This window comes from Ambystoma mexicanum, chromosome 3p, assembly GCF_040938575.1.
Source record: "Ambystoma mexicanum isolate Mex_15411 chromosome 3p, UKY_AmexF1_1, whole genome shotgun sequence".
Classification (NCBI taxonomy): domain Eukaryota; kingdom Metazoa; phylum Chordata; class Amphibia; order Caudata; family Ambystomatidae; genus Ambystoma; species Ambystoma mexicanum.
The window spans coordinates 487,950,040-487,971,659 of record NC_090925.1 but is presented as its reverse complement, the minus strand read 5'-3'; the positions used below and the strand labels follow the sequence as shown (position 1 = coordinate 487,971,659).

The window sequence follows — 21,620 nt, the reverse complement described above, 5'->3', positions numbered from 1 at the left end:
TCTCATTTAAACAACATTGTCAGCGTAATTCCTTACAAAATTCTGATAACATTCTATCATTCCTAGAAATGAATGTAATTCTCCTTTTGTTTTCAGCCTTTCTACCTCCTTTATGGTGCACACCATAGTACTCTTTGGCTTTACTCCACTCACAGACACTTCATGCCCAAAATACTCTACTTTGCTTCATTTGAAATCACATTTTTCCTCCCTCAGAGTTATTCTCTTTTTCTCAAGGATGTTAAGAACTTCATCAATAATTCTATCATGCTCTGCTTCCGACTCACCACACACCAGCACATCATCCTGGAAACAAAACACTCCTTTCATCCCTTTAAACAGTGTATCCATTACTTTCTGAAAAACGGAAGATGCTGAGATCAACCCAAAAGGCATACTTCAAAATTTGAATACTCCCTCATGTGTTATGAATGCAGTCAACTTTCTACATCCTTCTTCCAGTTCAATCTAATGATACGCTGAAGCCATGTCCAACTTAGAGACTACACATCCATGGCCCCCCTTGGTCAGCATTTCACCCATGTTGGACAAAGGGTGGTGATTTATCATAACACATCTATTCAATTTGCGTAGATCTACACACAGTCACAGTTCACCTGATTACTTTTTTACAACCACCAAAGGGGACGTCCATTCAACGCCACCTGCTCTTTCAATGATGCCATATTGTAACACTTTGTTTAACTCACTCTTTACACCATGCCTTAGTGCTAAAGGGATCAGTTGTAACTTTGCTGAGAGAGGGACACTCCCTCTCTTTAACACAATGTGATCCCATCCTCGTCGCCAATGTTAGCATGGTACAAACCACACAGGAGTGAGTGGGCTTATATCTTATGTATTGAAGTTAAACATTAACCGACCACCAGCACAACTTTCCCCTTACCGCCTCCCCTCCAACTGCTGTGCTTGAAACCTAAAGCATACAATACATTCTAGAGTTGACATTCTATATTGAGTGTTGCCAGCAGCTCACTCCTTATCAAGTAAGTACCATCATAACACGCGTATAGCGGCAAGGCATGTCCGTTCAAGAGATCTATGACTTTATTCAACTTTCAAGAAACATCTTAAAACTTGATTCATATTTAGTGGTCAATTTCTGGGCTACACTAATGGGCAATGAGGACTTGTGAAGTCTCCCAAGTCTTTTGTACCTTTTTAATGAGCTAGGAGGATGGACAAAAGAATGGACAGATAGATGGATAGGGAGATAGTCCAGGGACGTCATTTCACCAAAATGCCAGGGGTAGCGGAAGTGACATCACACTGCCTTTGACTTCTGATGACATCACCAGATGTGATGTCATTTGACTCCAGCACGGAGTGACATCATGGGAAGTGATGTAACACAACCTGTCCTCCCTTGAAGGCAATGGGATCACATAGCATTGTTCCTAAGTACACTACAAAAAATATGGTTACAATATCACTGTGAACTGATATACATTTGATACAAGAATGGATCACCATATGTATTCATAATATCAGTGTGTATAGGCCCACATTACTGTGAATGCAACCGGACGTCCAGGGCCAAATGATAATGTGTTATTATATATCACTTACGCTTAAACGCTTTATATAGAACAAATATACATACAATATCACCCAACCTGTGTTGGTACTCATTTATCGACCTCAGAAGGATGAAAGGCTGAGTTGGCCTTGCAACGATTCAAACCTTCAACCTACAGATCACACACACATTGCAGCAGCGAGTGCTCAACCCACTGAGCTATCTAACCGGCTATAGCTATCTTACAGGCTATAGTAAAACTAGCAATTACATATCTGAATGTTCTCAAAGTCAGAAAACAAATTACACTCTGTAGTAGATACCAACTAACTGGTAACTGAGATTTAACAGCAGGCCAGGTCTGGGAAAAGTTGGCCAAATGTCAAGCGTGCGTGGATCTACATTTCAGGCCGCAGAGGTTGGTAAAATACATACCATTGGGAGGGTTCATAAATGTGTATTAAAGAATTTAGAATAGCGCACGGAAAGCAGCACAATCACACACCATCCCGTACTCTGGTCACGGGTTACCTCAAACATGCAAACAAACATCCTGAACAGCATGCCAGGGAGATAGGAAAAATAGACACATTACAACAAAGTATTAATTGTGGCAAAATGAAATCAAGGAGCTATGGTCAAACATTTCTACACTGCACATACGCTTTTAGGCACAAGGATTTTGTCAAGTGACCGAGGACACCGAGATCAGATGGAATGTCTTTCGATGATCGTGACAGAGACAACGGCAGAAAAAAACATGCTATAACTGCAATTTACGAAAAGCAAAATACATAGTCCGAAATGGATGCTTATTCTACTCTAAATGCTTTTTGGAGGTTTTTGTCTGCATTGTGAATTTGAGGTGTTTAAGAACAGTCTAAATCAGTGACTCAGCCCCTGAAGTGTGCCTGAAATAAACCTTTAATGAGTCTAGCAATTATTGCATAGAATTCCAGAAAGACAAAGTATTTGTTATTCCTAGTCTTCCTAATTTAGGGTCACTGCTCAAAGTGTTACACTTGTGGAACCCCCTGTATTTTTTTAAAGAGTCCTGAACAAGAGAGCCAGCCACTCCAGGAACAAAGAGCCATATGGTTCTGGCCACAGCCTAAAAGCTTCCACTTAAAAACAAGGTTTTAAAATATTGTTTTAGCGGTAGCAATGGAGACCTCAGGGGTGGCACCTGTGATCCTTGCCGACCCCCAAATGACGTCCCTGAGACAGACATAGCTATATAGACAGGCAGACATATAGATAGATCGATGATAGATAGATAGATAGACAGACAGATAGATAGATAGATAGATAGATAGATAGATAGATAGATAGATAGATAGATGCACATTGTGTCTTGCAGCTTTCACGTGACTTTTGTTTACGTTTAGTGACATTGATGAAATTAAGAAAAACGTCAGGGAATCCTGGATTTACATCACACCCTGTCAATAAAGTGATCAGTTTCATACAAACTGGCTCTTTCCCATAAACCCATCAATTTAAGTTAGAAAGCACCAGTAGCAGGGCTAGCAAAGTGGTACAATAAGGTCAGAAGTGGAGGTTAATTCTCATCAGGAAACAATTTTGCAGATCTTGAGTCATTGTCAGTCCTCCAGCAATCGAAGACCACCCAGAAATGTGCTTGTTAATCGCCAGCTCTGTTCTGACCTCGAGTTTTATGAAACCCTCTAGGGTTCTGTAAATCAACCACGAACATGTAAATCTGTAACAGATAAAGGGGGATTTGCTGGTGCTCTGGCATCATTCGAGTCAGTGTGTTGCAAATGTGCTGGTGGTCGGCATCGCCATTGCACGAGTGAAGCTGGCCATGGTAAGCAGGGCAGGAGACTTGAGTATTGATCAGTTAGTCAATCGCCCGCTGCGCCGTCCCTCATCAGAGGTGTTGATTTAGGGCGGCCTCCCTGTGTGTGGTCCTTGCCCTCCCCCTCCCCGCTCTCGCCACGGGGTGGGGGAGACGCAGAGGGGTAGCAGTGTCAACAGAGACAAGGCAATCCAAAGAGCTCACAGTAGCATAGCGAAAGGGCGTGTGAGACACTATAGAGCACCTCCCTCCTAAGGTCCTCAGGGGAAACACTACTCATCTACATTTAAATGGGCCATGCTCCCATGTTGGACCCATAGCTCAGTGCATTAGGTGCGTGTTGCTGAGAGCAGTGCTTGTTCTGCAGTGAACGTATTCGGGTCTGTGCAGGGCATGGGCTTAGAAGTCTTGTTTTGTCAGTGCTTATGAGTGCATTCACAAGGCTGTGTGCTCAGAGGAAGTTCAAGATTTTTTGAACGGGCTTGAGTCCCGTACTCACCTGGCCATCAGAGGCGCTGCTAGGGGGGAGTTAAGGGGGCTATAGCCTTGGGTCTTAATATATTATTATTATTATTATTATTATTATTATTATTATTATTATTATTATTATTATTATTATTATTATTATTATTATTATTATTACTTGTACATGTGCAAAGTTTCTACATTAAAGGCCTAGAAGCTGAGTGAAAAAGTTGTAAAGCAGACAAGTAACCTACAATTCTCCAGTCACAGCACCCATGTCAGATTTCTAGTGCCTGAATACATTGGTACATTGCTGATCTGTATTACTAGATTACGTCCTAGTCAACCTCTCTACGTCCCACCTATGCTTAGGCCGTATCCTGCAGAATACCACTGTAGGTCTGGACTGTGAAATCAGCCATTTTGTCCCTTAGTCGCTCTGGCTCCATAAGTCAAATCTCTCCTGGGGCCAGGCCCAGAGTTACATTGTTTTGACTCACCTACAGACAAATGTTTGCCAAGGAACCACCCAAATATCGGTGTGCATGAAAAATCTGATTCAACTTTAGGCACACTTCTATTCTATTTGCCGGTTAGCGCGCACATGTTGTGTATGGCTATGAAAAGGAGTCAAGAGTATGGTGGCAATACTTGCTAATGGTTTATAGTCATAATCTCGAATACAAATATGTCGAAAGTCATAATGTCGAAAAAATAAAGTCGAAAACAAAAATGTCGAATTTTTTTTTTGTTGATTTTTATTCGAAATGGGGGGGTTTCCCCCCCCCCAACCCCCCTTTTTTAATTTTTTTTTTATGTTTTACCCCTTTTTTTACCACCGGAACCCCAAAAAAACATGTAAATTAAAAAAAAAACAATTCGACATTTTTGTTTTCGACATTATTGTTTCGACATTATTGTAATTCGACATTTTGTTTTCGAGATAATGACTGGACACCCTTGCTAATGGTGTCAGACCTTCAGACCTGGCCTTTAATTGCATTACCTGATATGTTTGAGCAAAAGCTGAATTATCAGTAGCAGATCAAATTATGTCAGACTCTGACAAATGGTGGCAAGTTCTGGGGGTATGATTGCAATAGCTGGTGAATGGTGCGAATACCTGGAGAGGTGCTAAGAATGCTAGCATATCAGCCGCAATGTGTGACTTTGTCAAAGCATGTTTTCATCAATGGCATGCAAAGACATGTGTGACACTAGTAAACACCATGGAGCCGGGGGGGGGGGGTGAAGGGGGCGGAGTATGCAGTAGAAAAAACGAAATTAAAGAGAGATTCATATCATGAAAAAATGCATATTTGTAGCAAGTATATCATTTGGATTACAACAATGTTAGATTTGTTTGCTTAGTCAATTACAGCATATCATTTTAGTTGCTCATCCTCTTTTCTCTCTCTCTCTCTCTCTCTCTCTCTCTCTCTCTCTCTTTCTCTCTCTCTCATAAACACCCCGGTTTCACTTCTTCTGCAATACTGGGCGTCTGTCCACTAATACCCACTTGAGCACTGTGGTATCTATGTAGAAATGGTTACAATATGCAATGTTGTGTTATCCAGCATCACAAAGCAGAGGCAGACATTTACACGGCATTAGTTGGATGCAAATAGTACCTACTAAAATACCTTGCAACAGAACGATCATGCAAGAAAAACAACGTCATGCGAGCCTTTTGGCAATCTAGAAAGCGTAGGTTTATCAGGACCAACCAGTCTCTGATAAGGATTAGTTAGTGTGGGTAATGCCTGCACGGGCAGCAGCTGCTTAGTCCTATTTGGCGGCCATGTTCGTAATGATTGACGAGGGGAAGTTAACAGCACGCTTTGTTACAAAGTGCAAAGGTTAATCTGTGAGGACTATTAATCTCAGCGCAGGTGTTTGACAGAATTCCGGAGAGGGGGGTTGAAAATATGTCATATCTGGGAATCTAAAGGATTAACAAAAACTGACGTGGGAGAGCGCCATAATTACTTTTGTAACTCGATAAAACATGTACACCACCAGGATGAGAGCACTACCGCGAATCACTGCTCCTGAAACCAGCGCTTTAGAGGAAATGATGTCAAGCAAACCACACATTGTTAAAACTCTCTTGGATGTCCCTTAGTAAGTCAAGCACAGTGTACTGCAGTTGTGCTATACTTTGGCGCCATGCCTGACACCAGACCTCGTTATTACAAATTGTTACTGAGGAAAACACACCTGCTTAAGATTCAGTTCACTTTAGGATAATGAAATGGTCCCAGAACTAGAAACATATCCCTTGGCTACGGGAGAAATACCATATCGCCTCTGTAAAGCCAACACAGTGAAGGTATGCAGAGCACTGCACAGCATAGTCTGGCACTATCGTATTCTGGGAGGCATGCAGAGCATTGCACAGCATAGTGTAACACTGTACTATTCTGGGAGGTATGCAGAGCACTGCACAGCATAGTCTGGCACTATCGTATTCTGGGAGGTATGCAGTGCACTGCAGAGCATTGTGTAACACTGTAGCATCCTAGGAGACATGCAGAGCACTGCACAGCACAGTGTAGCACTATTGTTTTCTGGGAGGCATGCAGAGCATTGCACAGCATTGTGGAACACTGTAGCATCATAGGAGACATGCAGAGCACTGCACAGCATAGTGTAGCACTGTCATATTCTGGGAGGTATGCAGAGCATTGCACAGCATTGTGTAACACTGTAGCATCCTAGGAGATGCGCAGAGCATTGCACAGCATAGTCTGGCACTATCGTATTCTGGAAGGTATGCAGTGCACTGCACAGCATTGTGTAACACTGTAGCATCCTAGGAGACATGCAAAGCACTGCACAGCACAGTGTAGCACTTTAGTATTCTAGGAGGTATGCAGAGCACTGCACAGCATAGTGTAGCACAATTGTATTCTGGGAGGCATGCAGAGCATTGCACAGCATTGTGTGACACTGTAGTATTCTGGTAGGTATGCAAAGCATGGCACAGCATTGCATAACATTGTAGTATTCTGGGAGGAATGCAAAGCAGTGCACAGCATTGCATAACACCGTAGCATCCTAGGAGACATGCAGAGCATTTCACAGCATAGTGTAATATTGTACTATTCTGGGAGGTATGCAGAGCATTTCACAGTATTGCGTAATACTCTAGTATGCGTGGAGGTATGCAGAGCATTACACAGCATTGCGTAACACTGTACTATGCTGGGAGGTATGCAGAGCATTGCACAGCATAGTGTAACACTGTAGTATTATGGGAGGAATGCAAAGCATTGCACAGCATTGTGTAACACTGTAATATGCTGGGAGGTATGTAGAGCATTGCAGAGTATTGCATAACACTGTAGTATGCTGGGAGGAATGTAGAGCATTGCACAGTAATATACTGGAGTTCAGAATTGTAAATGTGTCATCTTTTTATGTTGCCATTCATGAATCATTGTTTATAAGGATTATTTCTTAGCCAAAATAAAAGTTTAAAAATAAAGGAATAAAGCAGGAACCAAAGTTGGAAGACAAAGGGGGTCAGTATGAGTTGGGTGGTAAGGGATACCGGCACCGGTAAGCATACCGGTACTGGTAATCCCTTACTGCCCAATTCCGAAGTCCCTTAGCGGTAACCGTAAAGGACGCTATTAGCAGGCCCGTAATTACCGCCTTCCCCATTCCCATTGAGCCATATGGGGGCTCAAATGGGAATGGGGAATGGCTGGTTGAATGGGGATTTACCGGGCCCTCCAGGGTTGGAATGACCCGGTAAGTCCCCATCCAACCAGACCGACCCGGACCCAGTAAGTCCCAATCCAACCAGACCAGACCCAGACCCGGTATTGGAGGCAGCCATGGCGGTAATAGCGCCATGGCTGCCTCCAATCTCGGAAAGAGGCCCAAAGTAGGGAAAAAGAAAAGTCAGAGACCTCAAGAGAAACTTAGCCATAGAAAGGGAACATCACAGAGGCCCCCTAGATAAAGAGAGAAGCAACAGGCAAAGTGTGAGAAACATTTCTAGAGACAAAGAAATTACAAGAAAAAAACACAAAGGGCCACATGTCGAGTACAGCAGCAGTGTCAAAAAATGGCTCCCATGGAATACCACTACTTTCACCATACTGCCATATTCCAAGGAATTTGGGAATCTGGAGAAAATACCTCCTGCACTTGGCTGGAGGTGTTTCTTCCAAACCCGAAAGGAGTCTAATGGGATACGGTAATGGGGAGTAACACTGCCCCTGGCGACTTTGGCTTTCCTGCCAAAATGAGTGGCGTAGCGGTAACCAACTTTGGCAGAATTACGACAGGTATTACCGCCAAACTCGTAGTGGTGTCCAAGGATGGTGCAAGAGAGAGACTAAGGAAGTCCTAAAGGAAGTGTATTCGTGTATGGGTGGGGGTGCGTGTATGTTAGTCTGGCTTGTACGACATATGTGAGTTTTCATGATAAAGTCGGAGCTCTGTTTATATGAGGCAATATGATACGGGATATTATCCCTCATTCATAAGAAAACCTTTATTCACATAGGTGCAAACTGGCATTTCAGTAACAGACACAATTAATTGGTTTATCTCTGTTTGGAGGCACGCCTTTTGTAACCATCAACCCTTTTATTGAAATGTTTGTCAGGCGTTATTTATACAAGGGCTAAAAGTGTTTGTTTTCCCATTGAACACCTGTTTTCAGTGCACGGATCTCAGCTGTTTACATATAGACAAGGTGTGGGGACGTTTCCGTTTGCTGGTAGGTTTATTCCTTAAGCCACACATGCTCTCCACATGAAGATGCAGCAAAAAGACGAATATTGATGCATTTTTCAACAACAGACTGGAAGCAATGATGGGATACACATATCTTTGTGATATATAGTATTGACTTCCAAACATATATCCTTTGTGTCTGATCAGGGCAATCAAGTGAACTATGTGCACTGGAAGGTTCCACGGGGGAGATCAGTATGGTGTTGCCCCTTTAAGGATAGGTCATGACAACGTCATGACTGACAGTGAATAAAAGGAGCTTCTGCAGGCACTTGCCGGAGTACAGCAGCAGACTCCATGTCATGTCACTTCTGTCACTGTGTCTCATTTCGTTGGGTCTGCAGGCTGACTCTGTGTGGTCACGGTCCCGCCGCCCTGCTTGTCTGGGAGCCCCCCAGATCAGCATGTGCAACCTGGGAGCCCGCAGGCCACTGTCCGGCTGTGTGAACACAGCGCAGCTGCTAGTCCGGGAGCACCCGGCAGCTGATGTCTTGCCGTGTGACCACGGCTATCAGGGTGATCCCTGCAACTATAACTATGTGCTGGGTGTCCCCAGCATCCTTCAGGCTGGTCTGTGTGCCCATCAGTCAGCCCACAACTGTTACAACTGAAAAGCATGCTGGGTGCCCCCAGCACTGATTGGACTGGCCTGTGTGACCAGAGATCCAATCACAACATTCAGGAAGTGCTGTATGTTTTAAGCGACGTGAGGTACAGTTATTGGTCTAGTGTTTAAAGACCCACTTCTGAAGTGCTAAGCTCGGATTTCTTTGAGGGTATAGATTAGATCAGGTGCTCTCCTCAACAAAAAAAATCCTGAGGTCTGCTCTCCAATTAGTACCGCTTCAAAATGTGCATATGCATTAGTACTGTGAACCACCCCCCGCCCCCCAGAGGGATTTATCTACAGTATCCATTTTACGAGGATTCATAAAGAGATCAGGTATTTCTCCAGTAATAGATGTTTGCAAGGGTAGGCCTCCATTGAGCCTGTCGCCCGACCATCTTCTTCGAGCAAGAGGTAGAAGGGAACGGTGACTGCGGATGAGGAGTCAAGCCAGTATCGCTGGAAATCGATGGTTACCCATAGCCCCACCCTAAGACTCAGATTGCTGCAGTACTGTGACCAGATTGGAAGGAAAGTACAGCGGCATTGTGATCTAACTCTAGATGTCAATGTCACGGTTGCTATTTATTAAAGAGTACGCATGTGCAAACTCCCCAAAAAGTGGCCCGTGAATTTAAGTTAAACAGTCCCCCATGGCATGTGGGTGCCGGACGGGCGGGAGTTGGGCAGTGGAGCGTGTTGCCCTATCTTACAGGGCCCTACAATTGAATCCATATGTGGCTTGGACCCTTTCCTGGACAAATCTTCTGAAAAGTTTAAAAGTTCAACAGGACGGAAACTACCCACAATTTGGACGGTTCGATGTTTTGCCAAAACGAGTTGCCCACCCCTATGCAGAGAAGCCCACACTCTACCTTATAGACTCTAAAAGCTGCTCACTGACCCTTTGAAAGTGACCACACCATGAGAATTTGGCAGTGGTGGTTGGCAAGTTAATTTACATAAGGACTTTTTAGGGTGTGGGAGGGGGTCATTTTCATTAATTCCCAGGTACCAGACAGTTGCTGTGAATGGAAAGAACATTTTTCAGAACTCGGAATTGTAATTTGAATTGTTCTTCTTACCTGGACAACAGGATGACCTCCAGTAGGTGCCTTGACTGCTCCTCGGCTGCCCTCGGTCTCATAGTGAGCGCGGTGGTGCGCTTTAGGCTGCACTTCGATTTCTAGCTCGTACGGCCCTGAATGATGGGAGAGAGGCCACTCCAAGGGAGGTAGAGAGGCGACTGGCAGGCTGGATGACAACAAAGGAATAGGTTAGAAATGTGAAAGGTTGGGTCCTCTTTTACATTCCTACAGTTTTTGAATACGCTGTCTGCAGGTGTTGGTGGCAGAACTGAGTTTCAGAAGTGAACAGGGATTGTAGAATCAAGTGAGGGAAGTCTTCACAAACGAGCTGGATCATTAGATGTCTGTACAAGCTGTCATTCTTCTTTGAATTTCCTTAACTTTAGGACTTATGGTTTCTGAAGAAAAACCTACGTGGACTGGTGGGAAACAACTCTGGAGTAAACATAGACATTCTTCTGACCCTTGAACTCATTTGATGATGCATATGATGGGTTTTTCAATCTCTTTACCTACGTTTACAGAGACCTATTTCTCTGTGAACTGAAACTCTTTATCCTACAGCATACGTACCAGTGTAGTGCAAGGGTCAACATTTGAGCATCAACATTGGCAGTCTTGATGCACTGGCTCAGAGTTGGCGGGTGGGTGAGTGTCATTTCATTGAGGACGCTGTTAAGTATTCTCTGTTAACTACCAGCACCTTGAGACCATACCAAGGATCCTCTCCATAAGGATCAACGGCTGTCCCGAGCCTGTCACGAGTCGTTCGAGGCTGGGGCCAGGACCCCTGCCTGACCACGTCTGGTCGCTGACATGCAGCTTAAACGCCGGTAAGGTTACACCCCTTGCGAAATGCTACACTAAATGAGCAGCGCCTACTAATAACCATTGATGCTACCTGGCTTAACTGCAACTGTTCAATAAGATTGCGTGCACCACAGCCGCCCTACGCATACCAGCATTCCAACAACCAGGAAGGCCAACATTGCCCGCTTCAGAAACTGCATACATCTCATTTGTTGCCCCGCTGAGCACCCCCTCCTCACACAGGTCGCAATCCATCATATACCTGTACCCTGTGCCCTTGCTCCATCCACTTATCCCTATCTGCACGATTGCCTAATCCAGGCACCCGATTGACTTGATTGACTCCAGCCTGTATATGTACTGCCTATAGTAGCAGCTGAGATGGGTCTGTCTCATATCTAAGCAATAACACGCTGGGCAGCAATATGCCTAAATCTCATTGCAATGTATCATAGTAGACATTGCACGTAGCCTAAATAACACTGCTTTTCCCCAAACTAGCATTGCTTTGCATCAGATAGCACTACTCTGTTTTTTAGACTGCATTACCTTGTATCTTGCCTGTCTTTGCATCAAGTATGTAGTTGTTATCATTGTCCACTCAGACCGCACTGTTCTGATTTTGCTCTCAGCCAGTATTGCATTGTTTCAAACAGCATTAACCTGCCTTTAGACTGCGCTACCTTGTTAGATCTTGCATTTCGTATCTTGACATTGACATTTAGCCCTAGCCTGATCTTGTATTAGCAACCTGACATTATACCGCCAAAGGTTCTGGTGTCCCACCAGCCACAGCACTGCTTTCTGTAGCCATAGCTATGCTAACCTGGGCCATCTTCATCATGTTTACATTCTACCTAGTTCCTCTTTTCCTACCCTGTTCAGGACCGCATTTCATCTCCCATCCCTACGGCCTTAGTAGACCAGCATGCCTCAGACACCACCCGATCCCGTGTCCCACACCATTCCTACCAAACACTAAGCCATTCCAGCCTATCCTCACCAAGTCTCACCTCAAAATAGACACCTGCAGTATCCAAAAAGCAACCTGCGCAACCTCACCCTGCGCACCCTTATCTCTTATCCCAGCACAGGTACAATGAGACTCATCCGCCTTAGATCCAGGACATATACCACATCGACCCCTCATAATTCAGGCCCCAGAAATAGCAAAACCAAACCCAAACTATCCACGCACATCACACATCCTTTAGCATCACCCGACTAGACCACTCATCGCTCCAATACCTCCTCCCCCGCACATCCAATAGAAAACCTCACCAAGCTACCACTGATACTATCAAAGGTGCACTCATCAACGCTAGATGTCTAGTCGCCCATGCCTCACGAACTAGACTTTATAGCCATCACTGAGACCTGGCTCCATGCAGCATCAGGCCCCACCCTCGCGTTATCCATCCCTAGTGACTACACCATCTACCGCACAGACAGACAAAAAGCCAAAGGCAGTGGTGTAGCCATTATCGCAAGAAGCTCCCTCAACATACGACACATACAAAACCAATCACTCCCATCTGCAGAATTACTTACCATTAAACTAGCCACTACTAACACAAGCACAATCACTACCCATCTTATCTACAGACCGCCTGGTCCCATATCCTTATTTAACGACGATATAGCCCTTCTGTTCTCCAACAACACCAAACCCAATTCACGAGTACTGATTCTAGGCGATTTCAATCTTGGGTTCAATGACATGAAAGACGACAAAGCAAGCACCATCGCTAACACCATCTCTGAACTAGGTTTCGCCCACCACATCACTCTACCCACACACAACAAAGGCTGCACCCTTGACTGGATAGCAGACCACAATTGTAACACCACCATCCTCTCCAACACACCATGCGCCTGGACCGACCACCATCTGATCACTTTCACTATCAACAAAAACAAACAAAATAATGTGCCCCCTCCCAACGCCCCACCCACATTTACAAGAAACAGCAAAAACATCACGGTAGAGAAACTCTTCCCTCTACTCCAACCCATCATCGACTTTTCACCCGCCATCACCAATCCCACTGAGCTAGTAGACCTCTATAACGCAACTATTCCCAAAGCCATAAACACTGTAGCACCACTCAAACTAAAGAAAGCCAAACCCTGCGCGCATTTCAACTCTTGGTTCATACCCGAACTAAGAACCCTCCGTAAAATCAAAAGACAAACTGAATCAGCATGGAAACAGTCTCCATCCGCCCACAATAAAATATCCTACTCCATAGCCTCCAATACATACAAATCTGCCATCATCCAAACTAAAACAAATATGTACAATGAAAGAATCTGTAATGCCAAATCCAACACCAAAGAGCTCTTTAATATCCTAAGAGACCTCGAATCCCCATCCCCCATCCCAGGCACATGTACCAAAGACACCTCCTGGTGCACCAAAATACAAGAAGCACTCCTAGGCAAAATTGCCATGCTACAAGCCAAAATAGAGTTAAAAAAAGAAAGTCTCACTTTCGCAGAAAAGCCCATTGCTCCCACCCACAACTCACATCTGGACGGAAATAACTTATTTGAATTCTCCACCATCACCACCACTGAGGTTGAAGACATAATCAATTCATGGAAACCCTCCAAATGCCAAGGCGACATCTGCCCTCCGCCAATTATCAAAGACGCAGCCAAACATCTTGCCCCATTTATAACATCTCCATTGAACACATACTTCACCTCCAGCATAGTACCCAACAACCTCAAGGAATCCTGGGTTTTACCTCTACTCAAGAAACCCCAGCGTCCCTACGAACTACAGACCAATCACCACAGTACCCTTCTTTCTAAAAATCCTTGACCGAGCCGCCGACTTGCAAATCCAGAACCACCTATAGAAAAATAACTTACTAGGACTAAGACAATCGGGCTTCCGGCCCAAACACGGCACTGAGACAGCCCTGATAGATCTCAAGACACAAACGGACAACCTCAAAGACAACGGCAAGCTAGCACTTCTTCTCCTCCTCGATCTGTCAGCTGCCTTTGACTTAGTAAATCATGATATTCTTTGTAAACACCGAGCCTCAGCAGCCAACTTCTCTGACAAAGCTAATGCCTGGATTCAGTCCTTCTTGAACAATAGATCCATGAGTGTCTTTGCCGCGACAGCCTCTGCCGAACCAGCCCCTGTTACATGTGACGTTCCCCACGGCTCATGTGTTTCACCCACGCTCTACAACGTATTCACAAAACCCCTCTTCGACATACTGGACCATTTGGGTGTCATCTACACGAACTACGCAGATGACACTCAAATACTCATCCTACTAACAGGAGACTACGCCACTGACAACACAGTACTCATAACATCTATTCCATTATTCAAGAATAGATGGCCAAACATGGCCTGTGCCTCAACGACGACAAGACTGAGCTTCTGCTCCTAGGCTCCCAATCCAGACTCAATAACCTTGACAAACTTTACCGGACCTTCACCATTGACGGCAACAACATTACCGTCTCCAACAGCATCAAAGGTCTTGGGATCTACCTTGACTCCTCCCTCATTCTGATAAGACAAATCAATGCTATCTCATCTTCCTCCGCTTACACATGTAAGCTCATCAACGCCAGCAGACCCTACCTTTCGACCAGCAACTGCATCACCCTAGCAAGAGCACTGGTACTCTCTAAAGTCGATTACTGCAACGCCCTGTACTTGGGTACTAGCCAAAAGAACATTAATAAGTTGCAAGCTATCCAGAATAACGCACTAAGAGCAGCATCGAATATACCCAAACATGAACACATTTCAGACGCAAGACGATCCTGTCAATGGCTTTCTATACCCCAGAGGATCGAATACAAAACACTCTCCCTTACACACAAATGCTTAACCTACCAAGCACCTAGATACCTCTCAGACAATTTCACACACCACACCACATCCCGCCCAACCAGATCAGCCCAATCACACTGCCTAACCATCCCGAGATTCAAGCTCCAAAAAGCAGGTGGCACAAGCTTCCCTGTGCTTGCCACTAAATTGTGGAACTACCTATTAATCTCAGATCCGAACCCTCCTTTCACAGATTCAGAAACAATGCCAAAACCTGGATACTAGCTAAAGAAGCCTAGAATTCCAACTTATCATTGTATTTACTGTCATTAATGCCTGCTTATCCTGTACACTCTCTAATCTTGTAAATATATGATAACTGTGTATACTATCAGTAACTGTCTTATAATGTCGTGACAATTTGTACTGTCTATCTACTGAACATGTAATTGTTGGCTACTTCTGTAACCATGCCAAGCGCCTGGATGCCCCAGGGACAGGCGGCACTATACAAATAATAAAGTAAACTAAACTAAACATAAGGCGCTATGTAAATGCAAAGTAACATAACATAATTATAATTGTTCTTTTGTAACGCGCTTGATAACAGAGACTGGTTTCTAAGCGCAGGATCGGGCTTCAAACCTGTGTTGCATTGCGTTGTCTCGCTTCCAAGACGAATGCGTTGCGCCTGAGCTATCCCCCCTTCACCAGATCAATACGGTCCACTCTGTCATTGGGATCTAACAATACTGGCTCACTATTCAGAGCTATCTTCGATTCGTGGACTGCACCGCTTCTTAACAGACATGTGACCTTACCTCGTGACTTGAAACACAGTTTTCAGGTTGGCATAAACTTCATGGTTCTTATTGTTAGACAGGTAAATACTTTTTTAGAAGGAAGCAAATATCTAGGAGGCGGTGGCACAGATGTGGCCATTAAGGAGGTAATGCAACTTCAGGTACTCCTGCACATGTCTGGAGGTTGCAGTCGCTCCTGCTCAAGCAGCAGAAGCAATGGCAGTCATTCAAGCATACATCCTGAGTTGCCAGGACTCAAGGAGGGAGAAATGGAAGTTACTGGGAAGAGCGGGCACAGTCCAGCGAGAAGAAGCAAAGTCTTCTGCCGGTCTCTTGGGCTTGATGGAGGCTGGGAGTTCTGGTTATTTGGCTCGGCCATGAGTGGATGTGTGCGAGAGTGCCAAGCATAGAAGGGCTCTTGGCTTGTGGCCCAAGTGGGCACTTGTCCATTGAGGTAAAAAGGTTTTAGTGGTTGGCAACCTAGGTTGGATACTTGGGGTATGGACTGGAGGCTGAGAAAATAATGGTTTGAGGGCATTTGAATATAGCAGGGTGTGTTCCCCAGCCAGAGAATGTCCACATTATCTGTTCATCTTATCAGCCGGGCCTTCTTCACAACATGAAAGATTCCCTGCTTGACCACCCTGGGCATTGCTAGCCCCTAACAAATACGCGAAATAGCTCCCCCCTGACACCTCTCTCGGGATCGTTGCCTCATTCTGGGGCTTTTTCCGCATTCTAGTTAATTCCCTCTGACTCTCAGGGCGCTCAGATCTAGCCCCTGCATTGCATCCCACCTTAATCCAACATCCCACGTGAAGAAAGACCTTGTTTTTTCACTCTTTGGTGACTGGGTATTTCTTGTCCGTTACACAAAAAGTATCCTTCTCTCAACTCAATGCAAGTGAGTGCAGTCTTGCATAGGGGTGTAGGGGTGACACATCTGGGAGGTGTGAAGCTGTGATGCACGCTATGAAGCCCAAGGTTTGAAGGCCAGTGAGCCTCGGGAACCACTAGTAGAATTATGTAAATAGATCCCTTGAAAAACCATTAAAAGTACCTTAAATGTAGGATGGATTTTCCCCTGATAAGCTAAAAACGTCATATAAGCTTCAGCTGGAACGCAGCACCAATGGCATGGACTCTGCACCAGCCTTTTAAGACTCTGCTGGATCCATCTTGGTCCCATATAAAAGGGTAGAATGGGGCCAAAGAGTTGGTAATTTGTAATGACAATGTCTTTCACTAATGTCCCATTCTCTTTTTGGCTGCATTTGTCCTGTTCTGCATAGTGCATATTGGCTACAGCGCCTAGTTAGTGTGTTTAATCATAGTGCTAAACCCAGGTCACAAACAAACGTTGCCCCTGGCTTTGAACCTTCGATACCGTGTGCCACCTTTGCTGGAACTCTGCATGCTACTCAGATGTCTTTATGAATGCTCTTTTGACCCCCCACACAATGTTCGCCTTGCCATGGCGAGGCAATTATTTTGACATGTGTCTCATCCTATCTGAGTACTGTTCCATTTTGAAATCTTGCCACGTGATTTCTCTGGATGTAATCGAATACCTGCAAGTCTTCTTATTTTCCTTGCTTTCAGATTCGCAGCCATAAAAGGGATAAGGTTAATATCAGAGAGTGATGCTCCACTAGACAAACTAGCATTAGGTCAATTGCCTCCAACCCCCTAACCTCAACAACCATACGTTTTATTCCCAATTTACTGAACGGTATTGTGCCATAGTCACTATATCAAACCCTCTCTTATTCATACCTTACCCATTTGCTTCGAGTAGTCTCCATTCCCTATTATATATATATCTGTACAGTGGTCATTCACTTAACAATGTATCATAAATAAAGGAAAAATCTACAGATATTAACAATGAGCGAAGTACAGTTTTAAATGTTTGCCTTACTTCATCCCATCTCTGTTTTTCCCAAAACGCTTTCGTCACAGAGCTCTCCCTGACATCTGTTGGTGACTCCATGTGAGAAGATGGCAAGCTAGAATTTGAGCTCCCAGCCAGAGAACTGCTGGCAGGGGGGCATCAGCATTCCCCCTGCCCACAGGGCTAGAGTGCTTCATCGCATGCAATCGGAACTCCCGGGCGAGGCATTCAGAGGCCTGAACCTGCCCACAGTCTGTTGCAACAGTCCATTGCCATAAAGTCTTTTTATCGGCTACTGCTGACATTAAAACAACTTTGGTATATCTACATTGAAGTCAAGAAATCACAGGCGTAATGCATCCTCAAATGTGTTTTAATTACATTAAGATCAGGTTCTAATGACTAAAATATGTGTGTTATATATTATTTATCAGCCCATTGATATAGGTCTACACGCAAAACCTAACCAAAGTTCAAGGCTGCTCAATAGCAATCCATCAGCGAGAGGAGTACCCACAAGCAATCATCCAGCCCACAGACTCACACCATTAGAAGAATCTTACCCTGGTTCCTTAAAGAGCGTTCTGCTAAATGAATATCATATTTACTGATCCCACAAACTTGCCTTAAAGACATGTTTGGACACCCTATGTTTGAAAATTGCCTTGTAATAGATTTATAGAAGGCACCTGTGTCTTCTTTCATCTATGATGAACATGGCTCCTTTCAGTCTCGGGAAGATAGCTCAGGGGCAACATGCCCGCCTTGGAAGCAAAACGACATGGAGCAACACGGGTTTGATCCCTGGGTCCACGCTTAGAAACCTCTGGGTATTAAACGGTTATAAATAACCCATCAATCATGAGGACCTTTTAGGTGGACAAATATCATGTTAAATATTATTTCACTATTTGTTATATCAACTGCCTTGGTACATTTATTTACAAAGGTTAGTAAATAGGATTTAAAAGCTATATTTAAAGTGTGGGCAATCTCTAGTTATGTCCGCGCCTTACTCAATCATTTGTTATTACTAAGAGCTGCTGCTTGAGTACCAGAAACTTTGGCTATGCCCATAGACAAATCCAGAGGCACGCATTTTGGTTGTTGCAGTAAATCATGCGCTGCTCTTTGGGTTACTAGAAAGCCACAAAAAATAAATCAATTATTTGCTGATTTTTCAGCAATTCTTGCTTCTGATGAACTCGTTTGTAGAATGGAATGACGCTATTTCAATTGATCCAAAGGTTTAATGCCAATATTTCTAATTTTCCATATGTGACTCTCAAGTTGGGTTTCCGCCTAGCCAACACGTGTTTCAACCCTCACAGTCCTTTTTCAAGGCTGTATAAATCACTCAATTGGTGGTACAGTTCAAAGGAATGTACATAACCCACCATTTGGATTAGTCAACAACGTTGTTAAAAAAAATATTTCATTGTGATGGATAAATATTTGAAAAAGAAATGTATCCCAATTGGAAAAAAACATAAAACACCAAAAAAGGAGGACAAAGGGGAAAACAAAAGAAAAAACATACAAGAATCTGTTAGATGCATTCAAGAATCACCTCCATATTAATTTATGTTCACATTAATGTATATAAAATATACCCTTACCTACCCAAGTAGTACAAGTTGAATGTCTCGATATTGGAAACTGCCCTAAAATTATACAAGGGGTGAACAAGGGCAGCTTTGAGGCCGGAGATCATACAGGCAGGCTAAGAAATAATTATTTATGAGGGTTTGGTGCTTGGGGATGGATAGTTTGTATGTTTGGTCGAGGGTTTCTTCCGAGTTCGAGAATTGGTTCGAACAGCAGAAAAAGAAATCTAAAGTATAATATATGGATATGTGGCAATCATTGTGATTGCTAGTTAGCAAAAGAGGAGTATTTAAATTTAAATTAGAAGGCCATTATTTTTAATAAAAAAATGTACAGGGATTGCTTCCTAAATTAACTTAAAATGTGTGGCAGAGGGCTATTAGGAAGCTATTGCTGTTTTTGGGGGTGTTAAATGTGTTTATTAAGCTTATATTTGTTTAATTTGTTGAAAAGAAGAGCTAAACAATTGTCTGAAGGAAGCAGATTCTTGTTTACTATAGCCTTTTTTTTTGATTGGACACGCTTTTCACGTAACTTAACAGTGAAGATCTCAATTCACTCCTGACGACAGAAGGGAAGATATCTGTGTTATCGCACCTCCCATTTCTTCGTCCCAGTACCTGATTAGTAATCCTATGTGAAAACTTACTTCCCTCTTCCTCATCCTTGTACTGCATAGTAATCTTACATATATACCCCCACCTCACCCTTCCTTATTACAGTCCCTTACTAGCCCAACCTCAATTTTATTTGTCACAGTACCCCACTACCACTATGTCACTCTTTCTCGTCACAGTATCCCACTACCACCAACTCACTCTTCCACTCCATAGTCTGGAACTACCACCATGTCACCATTCCTCATCACAGTACGCTATTATCACAATGTCACACTTCCTCATCACAGTACCCCACTACCACCAACTCAATCTTCCTCATCACAGTACCCCACTACCACCAACTCAATCTTCCTCATCACATATCCCACTACCATCATATGACTCTTCCTTTTCAGAGTCCCCACTACGACCATGTCACTCTTCCTTTTCAAAGCGCCCTCTACCACTATGTCACTTTTCCTCATCTCAGTCCCCCACTACCACCAACACTACCCATATGTCTTCTTTGCATAAGGGAATGTTTTTAGAACAGAATGATAAAGGTACTAGAGTATCTTTTCATGGTAATTACTCATTCAATACAGAGTAAATCTGGTGTGAAAGACTTCCATGGTTGTAAACAGAGAGTAGTTTTTAAATGCAGACTACAATCAAGCTTTGCACTTGAATCCACCCTTAAGTGCATAAACGTGTTTATTAAATGTTGTATCTCTCTTACTTGCATGTGTGATCTGCTGTAACAGTGATATCATTGATGATTGCAAACGTGATGTTATATTCCATGTCATCAGTGATTTCATTTGTGATGTCATCAATGTGCTTAGGCGCTGGGTAATGGGGGCCTCATAGTTAAGGTGGTGTAGCTTCCAAAACCCGACAAATTTCAGGAGGGTGGGGTTTGCATTATATTGTCATCTTAAAATCACTTCAACTAAGGTTTCTTCATTGAATTTCAAGGGTTTTGTTGCACAGAACTTTATCACCTTAACTGTCTCTTAACTAAGTTTTTTTTCACTACATATATATATTTAAATTTGCTGAAGTGAATTCTGTTTGCACATCCTTCAACATGTTTTTTGTGGACACATCACTTAAGTGGACAAAGACCTCAATCGTCCAAAAGACACAGTAAAGCTCATTAGAGAATGCATTTATTCTGTTTCCTCGCTTGTCCATTACTTCTTTAAAACCACATTTATCATTCTGTTTTTCTGTGTATGTTAGTTACTTAGCCACTTATGTTTCTATGTAAATCAATCGTACCTTCATAGCTTTTAGGGAACTACGAAAGTAAAATATTTTAGAGCTTTAAATTGTGTTTGGTAATAAACATAAGCATGAAACATAAAGCTATATTACACACACTTTAACTGTCTCTCTCGCTAGACTATTTTCTCTGAACAAAGTGAGCACCTAAAAAAGAAGTTTGGATACATCTGTTTTTACTCTTTTTACACTTATTTGAGCAAATTGATTTGTATTTGTCAAATATTCTCTCATTTTGTCACAAACATTTAAAAAATCCTTTTTCAGCAAAACCTTTTTGGCAAATTAAGCTTTTTGTGCTTTCAACAAAAAAGAAATGTGGGAAAAATATCATGGTTTTGTTGTTGGTTAAGGTCTGAAGCACAAATAATGAATTAGTAATGCATCTCTGGACATACTCAACCTCATGCCCAATCAGTGTTTGATTGTCATGCATTAATTGTGTATCTGCTTGGGGTGGGGGACAAAATTAGAGAAATTTGGCAACATAGAAAGCATGACACATAATGCTTTGGAGTTCAAATGGTATGT

General features: G+C 43.3%; 1 protein-coding gene across 3 annotated transcripts in view; it reads right to left on the bottom strand.

Moving 5' to 3' along the window:
• NFATC2 (nuclear factor of activated T cells 2) overlaps positions 1-21,620 on the bottom strand; it is a 477,760-nt gene that overhangs the window by 384,432 nt on the left and 71,708 nt on the right. For all 3 annotated transcript variants that reach the window (XM_069651157.1, XM_069651156.1, XM_069651155.1), the window contains exon 3: positions 10,275-10,443. In XM_069651157.1, coding sequence (XP_069507258.1) covers positions 10,275-10,443 — 169 coding nt within the window. The remainder of the gene's footprint in view (positions 1-10,274; positions 10,444-21,620) is intronic.